Source organism: Python bivittatus, unplaced genomic scaffold (genome assembly GCF_059951505.1).
Source record: "Python bivittatus isolate LINGU-HERP-01145 unplaced genomic scaffold, Pbiv_v1 ctg000610_np1212, whole genome shotgun sequence".
Taxonomy (NCBI): domain Eukaryota; kingdom Metazoa; phylum Chordata; class Lepidosauria; order Squamata; family Pythonidae; genus Python; species Python bivittatus.
Window position 1 is genome coordinate 30,666,773 of NW_028277088.1, and position 22,176 is coordinate 30,688,948.

Below are 22,176 nucleotides of genomic sequence, written 5' to 3' on the forward strand. Positions count from 1 at the left end.
CATTAAAAATGGCTTAAATATATTTTACTTAATTAAAATATGGCTTAATATTTTATATAGACCTTTGCTCAAATCCAATATGGCTCTTTCTTAAACTACTAGGGCTGCTGCATCTGGGCTTTAAAATTTCTATGAAAACAAAGTTGTGACAACGAGATACAGAAACATCTAATCCTTTGCTCCCATCTATTTATTTATTTTTATTTATTATTAAATTTGTATCTAGTGGTATTTGCAGGCTCTACTTAAACCAAATCCTAATATTCCAACATAAAATAAAGCTTTCCAATTCAACTTTGCTTTTTAACCATTTTCTCTTCTTTTGCATAGCTGTCCCATTATCTCAAATTGTAATAAGACTAGACTAGTGTCTTCTGTTGACCTTTCTATTTTGATTCTACTAACAATTTGATTTCTTCAGAGTAATGCCTCCAATTTTTCTCTGTCCTGCTAAATTTCTCTCAATTTAAATTGGAGTTTCACATCAGGCTTCTTACTGATTACAAGCTGCATAAATCTGAATGACCACTAGATGACAGAAAAGAGATAAAGAAAACTGGAGAGAATCTTAAAAGTGCAAGGACACCACACTGACAACAAAGGCTGTGAAAGTAGGATCACCAGAAAGGCTGAATTAAAAAAAATAAAAAGTATGGCTTTGACTTTGAATTATGCTGGAAAAACTTGCTGAGGATATCTTGGGCTGTAAGAAATAGAAGATGTAAAACCAGATTGCTTACTGGAACACAAATAATGAAGCTAAAGTTTAAATACACATAATGTGCACTCATAAAGTGAAAGCAAAATTTTTTGGAGAAGATCCCAATGCTTGGAAAAAAATCAAAGCAATCAATAAAGACCATTTTTCCTGTTTTACAACAGACAATTCAGCTCTGTCATCCTGTCATAAATTACTGATCAGCTAATAGCTTATAACTTGGAAATAATATATTGATTATATTTGTGCACTGTACCAATCCAAGGTTTGTTTAACCATGGTTTATTTAATAAACCACAAATCAACTAGCACAAATTAAGCCACATACCATGGTTACAAATCACAACACCAGGGTTTAAGTGAACTACTTTATAACTGGCAGGATGTGTGAAACAGGTGACAAACTAGATCAGAAAGTTAACCCAACCACAAAACTTAACTAAGAATCTCCAGAAGCTGAACAGCACACAAAGGTGATACAACAAAATGTGAATAAAATTAGTAATAAAAACAGTTTACTCTGTGCCTTGGATCACAAAATTATTTCCATGAGGGCTGCTGGTACAACAATGACAATCACTGCATCTACACAGCACCGCAGGAATGCTTTGGATTAAGGAGTAACAGCTTAGAAAGAAATCAGCCAAACCAGATATACATGGTGAATAATTCAGCTCCAATTCATGTGAATGAAGGAGCAAGCAGAAATGATGTTAAGTTAAAATAAGAAAAGCACTGTTACCTGCAAAGCCCCATCAGAGACATTCTATCTTTTATCAGATCAGAAGCTTGTAACAGAAAAACATTTCTGAGAGCTCTTCCAGCACATGAGGCATCCTCTCCATAAATCTAAAGGAAGATAAATTGGACAGACAATAAATTTTGCAATTTACACAGTTACAGCACTATATAAAAGTTGCAGAACCCCGAAAACTAGTACAAGCACTATTTCACTAAACTTACTTTTGAATATATTAGTTATCAATAATATTAAAATCTATTTATTAAAACTTCATTCCACATAGTAATCATGGGCTCAAAAATAAAGAGGTGATAATACTGCCCACACCTAAGTATAAAATAGCTCAAAAGAATGAAGGAATGAAACTAGAGTTTCTATAATAATACAAATACAGAAGTAACAAAAATAATACCTTGTTAGGAGGATTTTCCACATACGGATTTGAAATCCTTCTAGATATAATCTGGAAATTAAAATAAATAACATATTTATATTAACAAATATAACAGTAAATAATAATTTAGGCAACTGAGATAAATGAAGATAAACATTTCTTACCAATCACTTGACACTGGTATTTTGCCTATAAAATACTGAAGTTCTTTTGCAGAACTTCTTAAAAGATATATCTAATTCATCCTTCGCTAAACACAGAAAAACCCAGAGTGGTTTGGCTCCCTTTATACTGCCAGAATTATTTTTATCAACAGTTTTTTTAACTAAAAATTCATTTACTTCCATAAATAGTCCTTCATAAATCATTACCTTAAAGTGGTGAAATGACTTCTACTTAGCAATCAATCAAATCTTTAACAGCCTATTGTTTTAGGTCTGCTTTTCTGTAAAGTGAGAAGAGCACCACATGATATTCATATCCTTTCCTTTCCTTTCACCCTACCTAGGCTGATATTTTGGCCATTAGTATGAATTCTGGTAATGCATTCTAAAATGGAGCTCCCACTATACCAAAGAACTGTTTAATATAACATCTTTATTAATAGTCATTAGTCACCATGTTGTTAAACTATTACTATGTTCTTATCACATGTATTTGTTTGTAGCTACAAGTAGTCCTGAGGTTACAATGGCAATTGGGACCAGAAGTTCCATCACTAAGCAATGTGGTTGTAAAGCGTGACATCACTTGATCACTTAGCGGTGGCAATCTCAGCAGTCTCCACTGCTGTCTTTCAAGTGAGGAATTCAGTATTTTATAGGCAAAATACCAGTGTCAAGTGAAACAGGCACTGAAACTGTATCCCAGGCAAGCAGGCCATCAAGAGAGAGCTACAGGTGGGCAGGTGGGTGTCACAGGCAGGTGCTGCAAGCAGCACTACATATGGAGTATGGGCAGGTGGATGCTACAGAGTATAAGATTCCCATGTTGCCCAGGGATTCCTTGGGGAAAAATGTTAGAAGCGGGAGCAACTTGCAAAAACAACCTGCGACCTTCTGCTGGCTTCCCCTCTGACTTTGCTTATGGGAAGCTGGCAGGAAGGTCGCAAATGGCAATCATGTAACTGCAAGACACTGCAACTGTCATAATTGCAAGCCAGTTGCCAAACGCCCAAATTGCAATCACATGACTGCAGGGTCATAATCAAGGATTGGTCATAAGTCCCCCTCGTTCAGTGCCATCATAACTTTGGTCACTGAATGTGTGATTGTAACCCGAGAACTACCTGTATTTGGTTCCCTACACATAGTTTTGTATAAAGGGACATGCCTAAAAGGTGGAAAACCTGAGATCCACTCAGAGGAAGTCACAAAGAGAGAAGGATTTGTTCTAGTATATTTCAGTTTCTGCAGGGAAGACGAGGACCCTCTGAAAGACTGGAGAAAGGGTGGTTCTCAAAACACATTATTATTCTCAAAAAAAAAAGTTCCCAAGTGAACTGAATGAGGAAGGTGATAGCATTCAAGTGGAAAAATGCCACATGGTGTGAAAAATACCAAGGTGACATTGGCCAAGTCCTATGGTGTTATAAATATCTTCTATGTGACCAACTGTGTGTCATTATAAAAAGGGACCTCTTGGCTTTGAACTACATTCTATTTATGCAATGTAAAATCCAGATACAGATAGTACAACTGCCCTGTTTAGCGACCGTTCGAAGTTACAATGGCACTGAAAAACCAACTTTACAACCAGTCCTTGCAACTGCTGCAGCATCCCCACAGTCACGTGATCAAGATTTGGATACTTTGCAGCCAGCAGGTGTTTACGACCATCACAGTGTCCCTCAGTCACGATTGCCATTTGTGTGCTTCACAGCCAACTTCCAACAAGTAGAGTCAATGGAGAAGCTGGCAGTAAAATCGCAAGTCATTGTCATGCGATGTCTCGCTTAACAACCAGCAGAAGTGAGCTCCTAAGTCTGTTGCAGTCATGTGACATCTCACCTAATGACTGTGTTGCTTAGCAATGGAGTTGCTGGTCCAAATTGTGGTTGTTAAGGGAGGACTAGCTATACTTATTTTTTTCAACATTACTTTCCTGATCCAAGGCAGTTCAGACCAGACTATCAACTGCTTTTTACAAAAGAGAGAACAGCTTGTTAGTTATACTCAATGACCTATTTTCCTATTGATTGAGTTCAATGTGCTACAGCAAGATTACCTTAACCACAGTTTTTACCTAAACCATAAAAGCTGGGTTCATGCACAGTATTAAACCATGAGCAAACAAAAATATGCTTAGCTATATATGAAGCCAGCCATTGTTCCTATGACATTTCTGGGAAATCCATAAGCTGGACATTTTTTTATTTCTTAAACTGATGTGAAAGCACTGGCCTTTACCGTGTCACTTCCAGCAACCAGCATTCAATGGCACATTCCCCTCGAACATACAGACTGTATAGCCACAGACAGAAAATCATTCACAGATTTCTCTAAAGAACAGTTACTCTCCTTTAGTGTATCGTATCTTCTCATTCCAGCACTCACAGTGATTTAGCCTGGCTCTGTAACAGTATACTTATTTGATTAGAATAGTCTCCTATGGATCATATCTACGGTTAAGACATAAACCATAATTGGCAACCGATGGCCGGATTCACACATTATGCTAGGGTGAAACCAAGCCAATCATAGTTTAGTATGATGTATAAATGCAGTTGATTTATATAATCACTAAGCAGGTATGCCCACAGTTCTGTACTAGAATTGCTTTATGCCAACAGAATTCAATAATTTGACCCATACCAATGGAATGTTACAACTGGTATGGTTTAAGATTGTCATATCATACAAGATACGTCACTTAATTCCCAATAAATGAAGTTGGTCAGGTGGATACAAAATGAGTATGAAAATTTCTCTACAGAAGATCAAGTGCAAATGCCAGATGCAACATACATTTTCTTGGCATTTTAAAGTATTTTTAGACTTCACAATTTATAGCCCTTAATGTTTTAAGATACCAAGTATGTTGAGATAATAGCTTTGGCAATTTTTATACTGTAAAAATATTGTACTATTTTTTTCCTGATTATTTGTATATGTACTGTCTAGTTTTTTTATGCAATTGACCACAGAACTGGTTATCAAACAATATAACACAAACAGCTGCATCAAATGACTGCAATCTCAGATAGGGCTGGGTGGAATAGGTTACAACTTACGGCAAATCTGGTTGCATTTTCAGTTGCAATGTTAGCATTAAATCAATGTCTGATCCAAATTTGCATTTATTTGCCTGTGTTGATCTACTCAATTATATCACTTGCTGTATATTCTATTTCTGCTTGCAGAACTGACTGAACAAGCCTAGAATTAGAAACAGTTGCCACTTAAGAAAATGTATATATTCAAGAATCTCCCATCTGTTGTCCCCTGTAGCAGCACTGCACATAAGGTGGATAAACCAATAAGCATTTACACTTCAAACCACTTTCTTAAGCTCCAGTTGTATTCTTCTTTATGTCTTTTGTATTTTTACCTCACTCAAAAGTCAGAACAACACAGAAGAGGATGCCCAAGCCTCAACATGCCGAACATATCTTTCACCTATTCCTTACAGTATACAACAAACGCAACTGCTTTTATAGCTTAACTGTTCCACCTAATCTATTTATAATCCATTAGTATTATTACCTCTCCACTCATTTAAATCAAGAAGCTTTGATTCTCCAAATCAATGTCAATCTCAATTTTCTGTACATCGTTTAATTCAATATTTATATTTTAAAAGGCTGCTAAGAAAAACAAATCAAGAGTGCCAAGAAATAAAAAATAAAAATTGTGAGCTTTGATTTATACACATTTTTCACCAAATACTTCATTTTGCTGCTGATAACTGATAACTGGAAAACAGTACCAGTTAAAATTATGATCAGAATGTATTAATACACTTTCAGGGCCACAGCTCAGAGGTAGGAGGATATGCTTTGCATGCAAAAAGTTTTTGTTATATTGACAGCAGTTCCATTCAGGTAAGTCAGCTATCTTAAACTCTGGAAAGTCAGTGCCAGTCTTTCCCACTCCAAGTGTCCTCCAAAACTGAGGGCTTCAATTCATAAAATTTGCACATTCATACACACACACACACACAGAGCCCTGCTGGGTAGAACATTTGGGGAGTTGAAGTCCAGGCATCTGGAAGGCCCCTAGGCTGGCTTAATGGACTGCTGCCCTATTTTGAGAGATTTCCTTTTGTTCTACATCACCTGAGCTCCTGAAGGAATGGCTGGATGGAAACGTAATACAATCAGTGAAACAAAAGCCTCCAAAGGGAAGGGAGAAGTGGTGGCATATAATAAATGATCTTGCAGTAATCCCACAGATAACAGTTACCAGCCAGAAAGAGAATGCAGAAAGGAAAAAAAGGAAAAATCCACCACTTTCAAACTATTTGGATTGTATTGCTTCTTAGGATGTCAACAAATATGAATATGAATGAACGTAGCACAATTTATACATGTTAAGCCCTAACTTGTTAAGCATGGTCTACTGAATGAACCACAATGGGCTGGATTAAAATGAAATGGTAAACCAAAACCTAACAAACCACTTATGGCTTGGTACAGTGTATAAATGCAATTACTGACTGCAGCAGTTCCCTAATTTACATGCAAGAACTTTTCCAATGTTACTTGGAGATAACAGAAACAGAACATGTGATCTACCATCACTGTGCCTTCTATAAAGCTGACAAAGCATTGGGTAAATTAAAACTATTCTATTAATCTTTGGAAATCAGACAAAATATGTTTCTCGGGAGGGGAATGAATTTTTTTGCTCCCAATTATTTAAAAAAAGGTTTAAAATTTCACATATATGCAAATAGGATTATTCAAAATGCCTCTCATTTGACTAAAACAAATACTTAATATTCAGAAAAGGGATACCATCTAAAGAACATGAGGACAGAAATAAATCCTCTTATGTTCAACAATATTTTATTGTTTCATTTTATTTTTATTTATTTATTTATTTAATAGACTTGTCCCCACCCATCTCCCCACAACGGGGGACTCTGGGCGGCTTACAACAACTAAAATCAAAAATACATAATTAAAAGTTATAAAAACCAGACATTACAAAGATAAAAAGGCTAAAAAATCCAAGAGGCCAATAGGGGCCACACCAGGCCGCTAAGGGGCCAGCCAACCCCATTTCTGATATCCTCCCTCCCCGCCCCAGGCCAGATGGCAGAGCCAGGTCTTCAAATCCCTCTGAAAGGCCTGGAGTGAGGGGGCCTGTCTCACCTCCAGGGGCAAGATGTTCCAAAGGGCGGGGGCTACAGCAGAGAAGGCCCGCCTTCTGGACCCCGCTAATCGAAGTTCTTTTACCGCGGGGATCCGGAGCATGCCCTCTCTGTGAGATCGGGTGGGACGGGTTGAAATTGTGGGGGCGAGGCGGTCCTTCCTTCATTTTGATCAAGAAACTATTTTAATTAAATATCATTGATTAGTGGGAGAAAAGTTAAACATAAATGCAATGAAGCAAGAAAATTTTTTAAAAATCTAGGTGTAATTTTATTACAACTGGTATATGGTTTCTCCCTAAAGCATATCATCAAAGAACATTTTCCTTGTTATATGCTATAGACTAATAAAAATGGAAATCTGAATAATTTTTCTATGTAAACCAACAGTATAGGAAAAAAATCTATGTAAAATAAATGGGCTAGAAGCCAAATATATTTATTGTTACTTAATCTGACTCTGACATATTTTTAATAACAGTGAATTACTATATTTTACTATTTAATATCATGATACATTCAGTTTGCAATTCATTTGCACAAGATCTACTTCCTCTAATCCTCCCACAATTTGGAATAAGATTATTAGAAACAGATTAGCATCTCCACAAACTCACTGTATTATTTAAACAACTTGGTCATGGTTAATTAAAGGCTATTATTATTACATTATCAGTAGAAATTTACAGAATGAAAATTCTTTGGAGAATTAGAAATGGAGCTAGAAAACTAATCACAAAAATTCCAAATTCTACACTCACATTCTTTAACTTCTGTAAACTTATATTCTACCAATGACAGTCTCAATCCAAGGAAAGCAAGGGCAGAATGAAATCCCCAATGAACAACTCTAAGTCACTATTCTGTCTTGTTCTGAAATGAAAGCTTGATGAGCTTTCAAGTCTGGAGCTCTATGATTATTCATTTGATTTATCTCATTGTATGGATTATTATCTGCAGATTAATTAACAGAGACCAGACTCCATATACAGACCTCCATATATATATATATATATATCCACAAAAAGGCAGACACACTTTTGCATATGCGTAGAATATTTAGGGGTTAGGTCTGTGTAATACTCCTACTTCTCAGTTGTGGAAGATCTTACTGAGTCATTCCAGTTGCAAACTCTAAGTTGCTTCCTCTCAGCAGAACCCCTTCAGAACAACTGCTCAGTTGGTGAGAGAAGTCGTTCCATTTAGGTTACATGGCAGTGCAATCAAGTGGCCCCCCTCTGCCAAGATTGTGAAAGAGCCACATGATGAGAGAAGTCAGTGTGACCTGCATTTCACTACTAACCACTCACTTCAGAAAAGACTGGATGACAGGAAGCCATGGAGGTTATTGCAACCAGTATGACTCAACAAGATCCAACCACAACAGAGGAATAATACAGCTACACTGTTCAGATGACCTCTGTGGGATGGAGGAAGAGCTCTCAGGAAGAAGACAACAATGACAGGCTCTTCTGTGATTGTTCCTAAACATTATCTGTGGTTTTGTTACCTGCAATTTCTAGAATGAGTCCCTCTTAAATAACAATCATCACCTGATGAAATACCGTACTGATATTTGAGGCTACTCCCTTCACTTTCATGTGCTTTCTTACTAATACAATACACATGCTATACAACTTTGAACTTTGATCAGGCTAAAAGTTCATATGATGAAGGCCCTACATTAATTTAATAGCACAAAGCTAAGCCGATGTATATAAAAAGGAAGCACATAACTGTTATTTGTTTCTACTATACATAATATTTAGTGACACATCCACCAAGAGTATTCAGCAGTGGTGAATATATTCTGAAGCCCACATATAGGACCGAAAGGAAGTGGGCCTGTCCTATGTTTCTCCCCAGCAAACAGTATTTAGAGGTGTTGACCAATTATGTGCCATTCAATTGTATTGACTCTTAGGAACCACATAAAAAGACCTCAAGGATATTCTCTTCAAGTCTTTCAACAGTGCACCCATTGCCATTGTAAATCAAGTTCATCTACCTTGCTGCTGGTCCTCCTCTTCTCTTTCCTTCCACCTTCCCCAGCATTATAGACTTCTCAAGATAGCAAGGTCTTCACATAATGTGTCAAAAACATGATAATTTAGCCCGGTCATTTGTGCCTTGAGTGATAACTCTTGATTTGTTAAGTGATCCTTTGTTGTCTGGCATTCTCAGTCTTCTTCAACACCAAAGTTGGAGAAGCAAAGTTGGAGCATTAATAATCTTTAGCCTGCTTCATCGAAGTCCAATTTTCACTTCCATAGAGCATCACAGGGAAAATCATTGCCTGCATGATTCTGATCTTTGTAGGTACAGACACATTCTGATATCAGACTAACCTTTTCCAAGGCCATCATGGCTGCTCTACCAAGTGCTGGTTTCCAATGCACTTCTTGACTGCTGGTTCCTTTACTGCTGATGCTGATATTCAATCCCAAAAGGAGAAGCTATTCACCACTTCAATATCTTCATTGTCAATTCTAAGGCTGATTACTGCACCTGTATCATTAGTCTTCTTTATATTTTAGTCCCATTTTTTTACCGTGCTCTTTGACTTTCACTACTAAAGCCAGATCATTCGCAATTGTAGCTATAAGAGTAGTGTCATCAACATAATGCAGGTTATTGATGTTTCCTCTTCCAATTTTAAAACCATACTCATCTTCAATCCAGCCTCACTCTGTATATATTCAGCATATAGACTGAATAAATAAGAAGAGAGTATACAACTTTGTTTCACTCCTTTGATGACCCATCCAGACTCTGGCTTCCTGTCCTGTGTACTGGTTTTGCTTAAGGACAATGAGATGTTCTAGAATTCCCATTTTCCTAAGCACATTCCACAGCTTGATACAGTTGACACAATCAAAAGCCTTTCAATAATCAATGAAGAATCAATGTCTCTTTCTCTACAGCTTTTTCTAAAGCCAACTTGAATGTCTGATATCTCTCTTTCCATGTAGGTCTCTAATCTGAGTTGGATCCTCCTAAGCATTATTTTGCTAACATGTGAAATTAACAATATTAAATTATGGTTTGTACAGTCTGCTAAATCTCCTTTTTTAGTATTGGTATGTAGACTGACCTCTTCCATAATGTTTGTTATCCAGGTTGGCCAAAATCTTTAGTGATTTTTTTTTCTATTGTTTGCCATGTTTCTGTAGATACTCCATCAATTCCTGTAGCCTTCCAATTTGGTAATGACCAGAGTGCTGATCTAACTTCATCTTCTACTACAAGAGTTCCTTGTAAATAGGGAATCATCTTTCAAGGTAGTATGTTGACACCTCAAGTGTTCTACTGTACAGAGTTTCATTATACCCCTGCACTTTATGTATATAGTTGTCATGAATATAATTTATCTCTGTGCAGTGCAATGATTTAAGTTAGTACAAAACAAATTCCCATTTATTCTTTTTCAGATCACTAGTTCCATTAGGGGCTTGAGTCCCATTTAGTGTCCCAGGAATTGCAACTGAAAAAATAAATTCCTACTGAAACTGTCCATGAGTGTTCTTTGATCAGAACAAAATAGTAACAGGGAAAACAGACATAATCCTGCAGCCTGGTAGATCATGGCTACCTAGATATATTTTACATTTATTAATAATACTTCAAGCCAAATATCGTCAACAGCAGGAGCTTATAACTACGTCCAGATTCTGAAGGAAGTACCAAGGCACAACTTTCCTCACAACTTTTCCATTGAAAGAAAAAGCTGTTCTGGAAGAAATGGCTCCTGGAGTCGAATTCAGCAGTGATGAGTATCAGAAAACAAAAGAGATGTTTATCTTTTCCCACTAAGACTCTTTCCATATATTCATATATCGGATAATTATGGGTACCATGAAGAGTAGAGTTTCCAGCTTATCTCTAATGTTCCTTCCCCCACTGTCTACTCTTATTGGATAAAGGCATATCCAGACATTACCAACAACTTATGCTTGTAACTCCTTATCATGTGGTAGGCCAATCACGTGACATTCATGTGAGCAAATAATATTCAAGGATAATTTTTTCCTTTATATCACAGTGCAATAAAATAATATTTATGTATATACAAACATGTTCATAAGAGAACATGCTAGTTGAACATTAGTTTTAATGTACATTAGTTAAGTAATGAAATGCTGCCAAATAAATCAGGGGAAGCAAATCTCAGAATGATTTGAGTGCTAAATCCCACAATTTCTTTCCACTGCCCATGCTAACTAAACCTGTTAGGAGTTGCAGTCTAAAGGGGGTGGAGGGGACTTGCCAACCCCAAAAGTAACAAAGCAATTTCTGAAACACTATTTAAAAAAGTAAGACACGCATTTTTGTTATATAAAAGCAATGTTTCTTAGGTCAACTATTAAGTATCACCAAATAAGGGAACTGGTTATAATATCTTATTTCCTGTGAGAATACTGTTAATCAGTGCTTTCCTAAAAGAGAGAGAAATTTTTGAAGGAAATATCTACATCAGAAGGGGAGGCACATAAAGGCACATCAATACTGCATTCTGCCTAGAACTGACTTCCATACTTTCATACAGAAAACTGTATTTTTAATAACAAGTCCTCTATAGCAGTGTTATAACAAGTCCTCTAGAGCAGTGTTTCTCAACTTCAGCAACTTTAAAATGTGTGGACCTCAACTCCCAGAATTATGGGAATTGAAGTCCATGCATCTTAAAGTTGTTGAAGTTGAGAAACACTGCTCTATAGCCTGCCATGGATGAATCCATTCAATGGTTTTGACAAAAATTAGTTGCAGCGTAAAGCACTGGGAATTATGTTTATAAATCTTTCGTAATACAAGAATAATCCACCGTAACATTACAAATATGAAGTATATTTAAACTTCTTATAGCAAGAATCAAAACAGGCATGAAAGGTGAAGCAATATTTCACATTTTCCAATCTAATTTTAAAGATATAAGACTGAAGACTTCTAAAATATGCAAATGAAATGTATACATAAAGACAGCATTTAAAAGCTTAGCATTTTATTTATGTGATTTAATGATGAATTTCATGTGAGGGCAACTGAAGCATTCAAGATACTTCAAAGTTTGCTTTCTGCGGGCAAAAGCCGCCCCAGTGGAAGCTGCAGAATGCTCTAGCAGTACTGATACTGAACCATCTATCATATTCCACAGGCTGTGAGGATTTTAAAAAATTGCTCTGGACTTTCTGGATGGAATACGGAAGAATGCTGCAGAGTTGCCATCAACTGGGGAACAGAACTTTCATAGGAATGGATGCATTTAACTGGCTTCAAATCTTTATCACTGGAGGTTGTCTGGCTACACTGTGGATAGAATTCCTCTGAATGGTGAGAATTTCTTCCTATCATGAAATATTTAGAAAAAAGGCTACTTTGAAATGTCACAGAAGGTTTACTGGGGATCATGAGATGCTACTAATTTCCTTCCCATTTTGAGCAAGGAATACAGCAAAAATTAGATACAGAAAAAGTGCTAGATTTCCCTTATTAGGTGATCATTGTAACCATAGAAAAGCAGAAAACCAATGGTTTTTAGTAGGACTGTGCATATGAATCCATTGAAGCCCAAATACTGAAATGCATAAGAATAATTCAGATTTTTTTTACCCTGGATTTTTATCAAGGTGGAGTTGATAGCTCTCACTCCCTAACACTAAGCTCCCTTAAACTTCTGGTCCTGATGTGTTACTCCAGGATCCAATCATGCTACAAATGGATCTGCAACAGCCACACACACACACTTTTTCCCCCCCTATTGTAGTCTCCTGCTGATATAGTCTACTCCTGCTGATATAGTCACATACCTCCTACAAATTATCCAAATGGAATCTCCTTGGCAATAAATGTTTAGCTTTCAAAAAGTAAAAGCCACCAACATAAATTATAGCAAATGCAGTTTCTGTATGAACCATGCAACAAGTTTCAAACGCTCACACAATCACAGGAAATGGTCTAATCTGTTCTTCTCAATACAAATTTACAAAGCATTAATGTAAACAATACAAGCTACTTAGAAATAAACCCATGTTATTCAAGCTCTAATGAAAACTGCAAGTAAAATACATAATGAAACCTGGCTAAAGAAGATATATTCACTCTTTTTGCTAATACTTCCGTATAAAACGCAAAACACTGAGGTAGCAACAGTTTAGACAAGGCAAATACGCTTTAAATTATAGTGTAGATCAGTGTTTCTCAACCTTGGCAGCTTTCAGATGGGTGGACTTCAACTCCCAGAATTCCCCAGCCAGCAAGGGGAATGTGGAATTCTGGGAGTTGAAGTCCACCCATCTGAAAGCTGCCAAGGTTGAGAAACTCTGGTGTAAATTGTCAGCACTGCAACATTTTCAATGTAGAGGAAGAGCTGACAAATGTTTTCATATGCTCCACAACAACAAAAAAACAATGACACCTTGCCTTCATACAAAAAAAGAAGATAGAAAATCCTTTTACAGGAAACATCATTAGCATGTTTACCAGCCTTCTCTAATGGTCATGCTGAGGTGATAAGAATATACAGTGGTACCTCTACTTACGAATTTAATCCGTTCCTTGACTCTGATCGCAAGTCGATTTGGTCGCAAGTTGAAGTAAATTTTCCCATAAGGATCAATGTAATTACCGTTAATCCGTTCCGGCGTCCGCAGACCACGCGTCAGGGGCGGAAAAACCGCCGCTGACCACGTGTCAGGGGCGGAAAAATGGCCGCCGACCACATGGAACGGGCGGAAAAATGGCCGCGGACCACGTGGAACGGGCAGAAAATGACCGCGGACCACGTGGAATGGGCGGAAAATGACCGCGGACCACGTGGCATGGGCGGAAAAATGGCCGCGGACCACGTGGCACGGGTGGAAAAATGGCCGCAGAACACGTGGCACGGGCAGAAAATGGCCGCGGACCATGTGGCACGGGCAGAAAAACGGCTCGTAGGTTGAGGCGAGTTTGTAAGTAGAGGTAAATTTTTGGGGCCAGAGCTGATCGTATCTCGAAATTTTCGTAAGTAGGGGCGTTCGTAAGTAGAGGTACCACTGTACTCTTATCCATGATAGCCAGGTTATGCTGCTTTGTAGGCAAATCAAACTATAGTACAGGTTTCTAAGTTTGTGAACACTTCATCCATCATACCTTTCATTTCTACATCAGTTTTTAAAAATACTATTCAGTTGTGTACACTAAATTATTTTCTTAAAAATAATCAGCTACAGATTGCATTGCCCACTAAAGCAGAACACTATTTTCTCAACAGTTCTTTGATTTTACTGTTTTCAATTGCCTTGTCCTCTCATTTTAAAAGTCAATATTCAACCTAGGCAGCAGTTGTGGCTTCAACACAGGCAGGAACAAATTCACAACTTTTTTTGCCAGCACATTAAGTTAAATAAAAGGATGGTAATCCACATCTACTCTTGATTTTTATAAAGGAAAAAAATGTTAATATATGAACACTAGAATGCCCTAACTATAAACAGAGAAAATTCACTTTTGCACTCTCCTTTTAAAGCCTCAGTTATTGCTCACGTATCTTATGGTACTTTACAGTGAGAAAATCCTGGTCACTCATGTCTTCAAAACATTCCCAGCTGATCTGTTTATGTACTAAGCATACTGAGTATGTTACAATAGTTGTAACATTGTAATCCCCACTCTTGTAGACACTAATCACACTATGTCCTACGCATATCAAGTTCTCAGCTTTGCAATGAATTTGCATCACCTCCAGTTAGTCTACTTGATAATTTGGATGGGGCGGAACAGACTTTGGTTGAATCCTAACATGACTGCCTGATCTCCTGGGGTCAGGGATGTTACCATTATTGGTCTTGGATCAGGCTGCACTTCGCCCATTCAAGACTGTTGTACAACTTGGGAGTCCTTCTGGACTTGCAGCTATTGCCTGACGAGGAGGTGCAGCTGTGGCAGGAGGGCCTTTGTACAGGTTCACCTGGATCACCCTTTGCTCAATTTGGAGGCTTTTCAGACAGTTATTCATACCCTGATTGCTTCATGACTAGATTACTGCAATACGCTCTACATGGGGCTGCCCTTGAAGATCACCTGGAATCTACAGCTGGTTCAGAATGCAGCAGCGCAAAGAGTAATGGGTGCTGGCTGGCATGCCCAGGTATCACCACTACTACACAAGCTGCATTGGTTGCCAGTCAGCTTCTGAGTGCAATTAAGGTGCTGCTTATTAACTACAGGTAGTCCTTGGTTAATGACTATTCATTCAGTGAACAGTCGAGTTACAACAGTGCTGAACGAGTGGTACTTATGACCGGTCCTCAAAGCTCTGGACATCCCAACACCCCCGCAGTCACATGATCACAATCTGGGTGCTTGGCAACCAGCTCACACTTATGATGGTTGCAGCACCTCACAGTCACATGATCACTATTTGTGACTTTCCCTGCCAGCTTCCCACAAGCAAAGTCAATGGGAAAGCTGGCAGGGAAGATTGTAAGTCACTTGGGTAAGTCTCCCCCACCCTGCAGCAGCCACCCCCAGTCCTGCTGCGCTCGTGCCGGCCCCTCACATACCCTCCCACAGCCCAAGCCCTGCCGCGCTTGCACCACACTGGCCCCTCATGCACCCAGCAGCAGCCACTTACCTGCCTGCCAGCCTGCTTGCAAGCCACCTGGGACTTGCAACTTCCTGATGGCTTCCCCACTGACTTTGCTTGTCGGAAGCCAGCAGGAAGTTGTGATAAGGTCCTTGCTTAATGACCTGCAATCCTCACTTAATGACGGCAGTGGCAAGTGCCAGGATTGCTATCACTAAGCAATGCAGTCATGTGACATCATGCTTTATGACTTTATCACTTACCGATAGAAATTCCAGTCCCCATTACTGTCATTGACTGAGGACTACCTAAGGAAACCCTGCAAGATGTTGACTGATTCATCGATTATGTGTCACCAAGTCGTTTTCCATTCCTAGTGAACACATAGATTTTCTCCATAATGATCTGTCCCCACTGTATGGCATAGGGCCTGGATATCTGAGGGACTAATCTCTAATTGTTTCTGCCCATTCAGTACGTTCCAGCAGAGTGGGTGTGCTCCAGGGCCCCTCTATTAAATGTTGTCATCTTGCAGGATCGAGGAACTATGCCTCCTCTTCACAGCCCCATTCTCTGGAACAGCATCCCCCCAGAAGTAAGGGCAGCACCCTCTCTCCTAGGGTTTCAAAAAGCTCTTAAAACCTGGCTTTGGTCCCTGGCTGGGGTTGCTTTGTTGTTTTGGGCGGGGCTGTTTATTTTATGTTGTTTTTATATCGTTTTAGTCTAGGTTGTCTGAGATTTTAGGTTTTATCTGTTTTCATGGATTTTGTTTTGTTTTGTACACCACCCAGAGTCCATTGGAGTTTGGTGGCTATTATAAATTTAATAAATAAATAAAATGATTTAAAAGTTATAACAGATTTCTTAAATCCATGACTGGAGGTAACATATTTTGCTATATTTTCAGTAGTCTCTCAGCTCCCTTCTTATTTATCTTCCCACTGTTTTGGAATCCCATTCTGCAAAATGTGATGTGGCAATAGTAATTATATTTTATACCTTGTAGAGTAACAAACAGCACTCTTAACCAGGATGTGACAAATATATTATCTGCAAGCAACCTCATCTCAGAACTTTACAATGGCACACAAGTATAATTTTCATAAGTAATTAGTATTTGTATACAACTCTGGGCACACACATAATATTTAAAGAGACTCATCTAATGAAGAATAAATGTGCTATTTCAATGCCATGTACAACCCATCCCCATACAGAATTTAATATTTGCCTTCCCTTACTGATAGGTTTCTAGTGTCAGAGGACAGATGCACAGTTAAAGCTAGAATTAGTCCTACAAAACTTTTAACAACTTCACACATGGATTAAAGAAAGCATATTTATTTAATTTAAGTACATATTGAGATAGGCTGGATTGGAAGAAGGTGACTGCAGTTTTAAAATTGGAAGAAACACCAATAATCTGCACTGTACTGATAACACTTCTCTGACAGTTAAAAATGTAAATGACCTGGAAGCTCTAATAAAGTTAGTTAAGAAATCCAGTGAAAAATGGGACTAAGATTAAATATAAAGACCAAAACGCCAACAGATGCAGCAATAAGCCTTAGAATTGTCAATGAAAACACTGAAGCGGTGGATTGCTTCTGCCTTTTAGGATCAACTATTAACTGTAAACAAACCTGTGGTCAAGAAATACACTGCAGACCAGCACTTGGCAGAATAGCTATGAAGGCTTTGGAAAGATATTCAGATGCCAGGATGTGTCTATACCTACAAAAATCAGAATCATGCAGGCAATGGTATTCCCTGTGACACTCTATGGAAGTGAAAACTGGACTTTGAAGAAGCAGGATAGAAAGAGCATTGATACTTTTGAACTTTGGTGTTGGAGAAGATTCCTGAGAATTCCATGAACAGCTGAGAAGACAAACAAACCATGTAACAAATCAATCCAGATTTCTCACAAATGACCAGGCTCAAATTATCATGTTTGGGATCCATTATACGAAGACCTAGCTGTCAAGAAATGTATAATGGTGGAAAAGGTAGAAGAAAAGAGAAGACACCTGCAGCAAGGAGGACTCAATTACTGCACACCTGAAGGGCCAAGCTGGGGACAGATCAACCCAGAGAAGGTCTGTGTGGTCGCTAAGAGTTGATACCGACTGGATGGCATATAATAATCAACATTTCTTTCCTAAAAATTACATTTATCTCGCCCATTAAATTAACACATGATACCTACTTTCACTCCCAATCTGGATTAGGCAATTATTCATTCAGTTTTCTTTAAAAAAAAAAAAGCCCTCTGGCTATTGTAAACACAATGCAGCATGTTCATGGATAACAAAAAAAGATTGGACTTTTTAAAAACAGTATTAAAATAAAGGATTCCTCAATCTAAATGGGCAACTTTTTAAATTCTTAGTTTAATTAGAAATGCAGACAGGAAGCATCCTTTTATCTTAGGACCGAATCTTCTAAGGTAATGCACACTGTAACATGTACTTGCTTCATCTAGAACAGGGAAAGGCAAGATGTGGCCCTAGAGATTTCATTGACCTTCAACTCTTTGCATCTCTAGCCAGTGAGAGATGATACTCATTTTTGTCCATCAACATCTGAAAGACTACCTCAGGTCTAGAAATAAAATATGCTTCTTATTTGAAAATTATGTTACTGCCTGCACATTCAATTAATGTTGCTTAATCAACAGTGTTCTTCTATAATGTCTACTCAGCAATAAGCTTGCCTAAATTCAATGAGATTTACTCTTAGGTGAGCAAATATTAGATTATAACCCAAAATTTGCATGTCAGTCAATCTTATTGCAGCCCTGGGGAATTGATCATTTCTACAGAAGAGAAATTACACACAAATTATGGAGCAAAACACAGAACTAGTAATAAGCAGTCTCAGCTATTCTCTGTACTACTGATACTGACTTACCCATCCAATTGCAATTTCTAATTCTAGGCACAGGAGAATGTTGTCCACATCCGATTCACCCATTCACATTCTGTTCATAGAGTATTTGCATAAAAGCTTATTCAAGCTAGCCAACTCATATTTAATGTGTATTCCTTAATAGCTTATATCTGAGGCTTGTGTCTGATTAGGAAGACTACCAATTTCAATTACTTAGGAATTATATATAGGGTCAAGTGGTAAATAGTGAAAGACATCAATATATATTGAATGGTGTCACAGTACCTCACAAATTAAGTGGCTTACTTTAATACAGGTCCTTACAGCCAATATTCCACTGAATCAAGGAATTGACTAGTAATGCAAAACTATATAGCCAGCAAAAACTCGTACCTCAATAAATTGATTAAAGTCCAAGGCTACTTCAACAGATTGTCCCAGCCAAAATAATATCCAAGGCCATTGTTTTAAAAGATCGTTATACTGTTTGATACTATCTATGTTTACTTAGGATAAAATTTCACTGAACTCGGTGGTGCATAACACCGCTGCAAATCTAGTTGCTCTCGAGTAAACTGTTCCCAAAGAACTGCATTATCTCCTCACATCTCCTTTTCGTGCAACATGGCCTCCATTCCAATCGCAACCGCGGATGTACAATTTCAGCGAGCTCAGGTCAGTAGCCCCATGCCCCCAAACCGCAGATTACATGCTCTCTGCAAATCTCACACGGATTAAAGCCAGACTTCCCTTATGGCACAGGCAGATTAAAGGCTAGAGCTGAAGAGAATACGATTCTCCTATGCCATTACTGCCCATTCCTGACGCCCATTATTTTATCTCCGTAGTAGTTATGCATGAATAACAGGGTATCAGTTACGTGTTGGGGATTTTTTTTTTTAACTTAAAATACAGGCAAAGTGCAAAATGCCTCACAGCAAAAAAACCCAACCCCACGAGGGTTCTTCCTTGGGTACCAAGTCACCCACTGGCTTGCAGAGGCCAAGTTGAACTACCAGGGACGGGCAAATTCCTGGGAGCACGCGGCCCAGGGCGCCGTTCACTCACCCGGCCCCCGGCGTCTGAGCGCTTTCTCCGCAGCGTGAGTCCACTCCTGAGCAGCGTCGGCAGTTCCTTCAGCTTTTGCCGCAGCTGAACTTGCTGCTCCTGGCCTCTGGCGTCGGCTGCGTTACGGCTATGGAGCAGCGAGTCGGCCCTGTCACACGCAGGTTGCATCTTGACGGAGCCCCCAGCCATGCATGCTACATTCCGGAGAAGCCCCCTCCCCCGTTCGCCTGCGGCGTCTTCCTTGCTTCAGCGCTTGCTCCTGTGCACGCACAGCGCACACCTTTCTCTTGTCATGCAAAACGCGCCTTTCAGGCAAACGACTTGGCAGCAATCGCAGCAGTGGCGGCGGCGTCCTCCTCTTCTTCCTCCTCCTCACAGGGAATTGGGAAGGAAAAGAGAAAGAAACCCGCACATACAGTACTCCCCACTGGGCACGTAAATCAAGTAGCGCGGGAAGGACAATTCCCTGACCAAAATGCTCAGGATAAGGCGTTTACCACTCAGGTGCAAAAAAATGCGCCAGGAACCTAATCTCTCGTGCGGCCTCCACCTTTCCCTACCCTCGTGGCCCCTCCCCTATTGACGCTGTTTTTCCTCAACTGCTATGACGGGAACAAACAAAAGTCAAAGGAAGGGGCTCGCGAAGGAGCAGTCGTGCACTGAACGTGCAGTAGTACGTTGTGGCTGGCGCGCTACTCTTCTTTTATCCGCGTTTCAGAATGCGGGTCTTTCCCAGGCGGATTGCAAATAGCATCAACAGTCAATAAAACCACAGCAGTAAGTGGATAAAAGTTACAACGAGTGGGTTCACAAACTCTTCTAAGTGATTATTTAATTATGGTTTATTGAATAACCCACAATTAGCTGTAGTATTATATTGGCTCTGGATATCACGCAGGTGTTTGTAAAGGAATCAACCACGTTTTAGGCTGGAGTGCTGGGGAAAATGGGAGCATTAAATACACCACAAATCTAAAAATAGTTTAGCTTGGGGTAGAGGTGTGATGGGTAAGTCTACAAAACCAGATTGAGCTACCTGAACCATGGATAAGCATTAGGCCTGTGCAAGCACATTTAAAGGTGCATTAGTGCAAATAAAGTACTTCTGCAAACTGTTAAAGCATGCCCATCTTTTTCAAGGAACTCTTGATTGCTTCAGAAGCTGTTTCTGCTCATCAGTGTGTGTATATACACTTATACAGCCAGCGAAGCAAAGATTAATAACACTTGCAGAAAAAGCCAGAAACAGCTTTCAAAGCAACTGTAGCAACCTTGCAAAAGTCACTAATATTCTGCAAAAGACCTTTTTCCAAGGACTATAATTGGTTCACAAAGAGTCAAAAGCTATTGAATGACTGAACAGCATATATTAGGCCAGCACAGCTATAATGTTACCCTGTAAATTGCATTTTGCAAAAAGGATACAGTAGTTGAATTCGTATGCTGAAGCCAAAGAAAACATCATATGACATAGTGTGTTGTGTGAACTCAGTGAGTGTAGTTGCAAAACACACTGAGACACTGTTTAATTATTAAGAAGGTCCTGGTTTCCATATTATAGAATCCCATTCTTTTTTAACTGATCTGTAATTTTCCTAAGCGTTCTGTCCAGTTACAGAATTGGCAGGCAATCTTTGCATGAATCTGCTTTCAGGGAAGGCACTGATGTAGATTCTTGATGTAGACTCTTTGGATTCCCTGGGAACTTCAGAGAACTCAAGCACGTGAAAGAGAATCCTTTCTAAACAGTAAATACACTTAATAATACAAAACCTCAGAAACTCCATCCAAATACTGGTTTTCTCACCATGCAGCCCAATTTGATGCTGTTCATTATAGTTCTGTATTCAACTTGCATTTTGATTTTGCTTCTTTCTTGTATTTATTTTTCCCTACTTGTTTGTGCAGGTAATTAAAATCCTTCCAAGTTATATATTCAGTTTTACATACACCACAATCCAGAAAAATATTGGATACTGAATCTCTATTGTAGTGCAGAACTAAGAACTTAAGAGTATGATCCTGTATTTATTTAATTGGGAGTAACGCTCTCTGAATTTGGGGAGCTTATTTCTGAAAAGACAGAAGACAAAACCATATATACTGCTGTAACTGAACATTATTCACCTATAACATCTAAGTTTTAGCACCTGCTGGAAAACCTGAATAGGTTAAGAATAGTCCAGTCAGTGGAAATTGATCAGATATTTTGTCATGTAAATGTAAAAAAAATACAAATGGAAGTTTAGCTTCTAAATCATTTTCTGATTTCTGATACCACAAATGTCGGATACTAGAAACAGAGAGTGGGACAAGAGTTTATGCTAAAAGTCTTGTTTTCACTTATTCCCACTTGATATTTCATGTTACTTTCACTTTGGGTCTTCCTGACATCATTTATTCAGGAAGCCAAAGGTGCTTTTTCCCACCTCATCCACTCTTCAAGAAACTTTGCATGTGCTTTGAAATCCAACACTCTTACA

The 22,176-nt window shown here is 38.7% G+C and overlaps 1 protein-coding gene across 4 annotated transcripts in view; it reads right to left on the reverse strand.

Annotated features, from left to right (window-relative positions):
* Nucleotides 1–20,254, reverse strand: part of RAPGEF5 (Rap guanine nucleotide exchange factor 5) — a 115,401-nt gene extending 95,147 nt beyond the window's left edge. For all 4 annotated transcript variants that reach the window (XR_015797859.1, XR_015797858.1, XM_025171762.2 and 1 more), the window contains exons 1-3: nt 19,694–20,254; nt 1,873–1,923; nt 1,461–1,567 (exon numbers count right to left, since the gene is read on the reverse strand). Coding sequence is in view for 2 of the 4 variants with exons in the window: in XM_025171762.2 (XP_025027530.1) it covers nt 1,461–1,567; nt 1,873–1,923; nt 19,694–19,882 (347 nt within the window). In the remaining 2 variants the exon portion in view is untranslated. The remainder of the gene's footprint in view (nt 1–1,460; nt 1,568–1,872; nt 1,924–19,693) is intronic.
* Between the last annotated feature and the right edge of the window lie 1,922 nt (nt 20,255–22,176).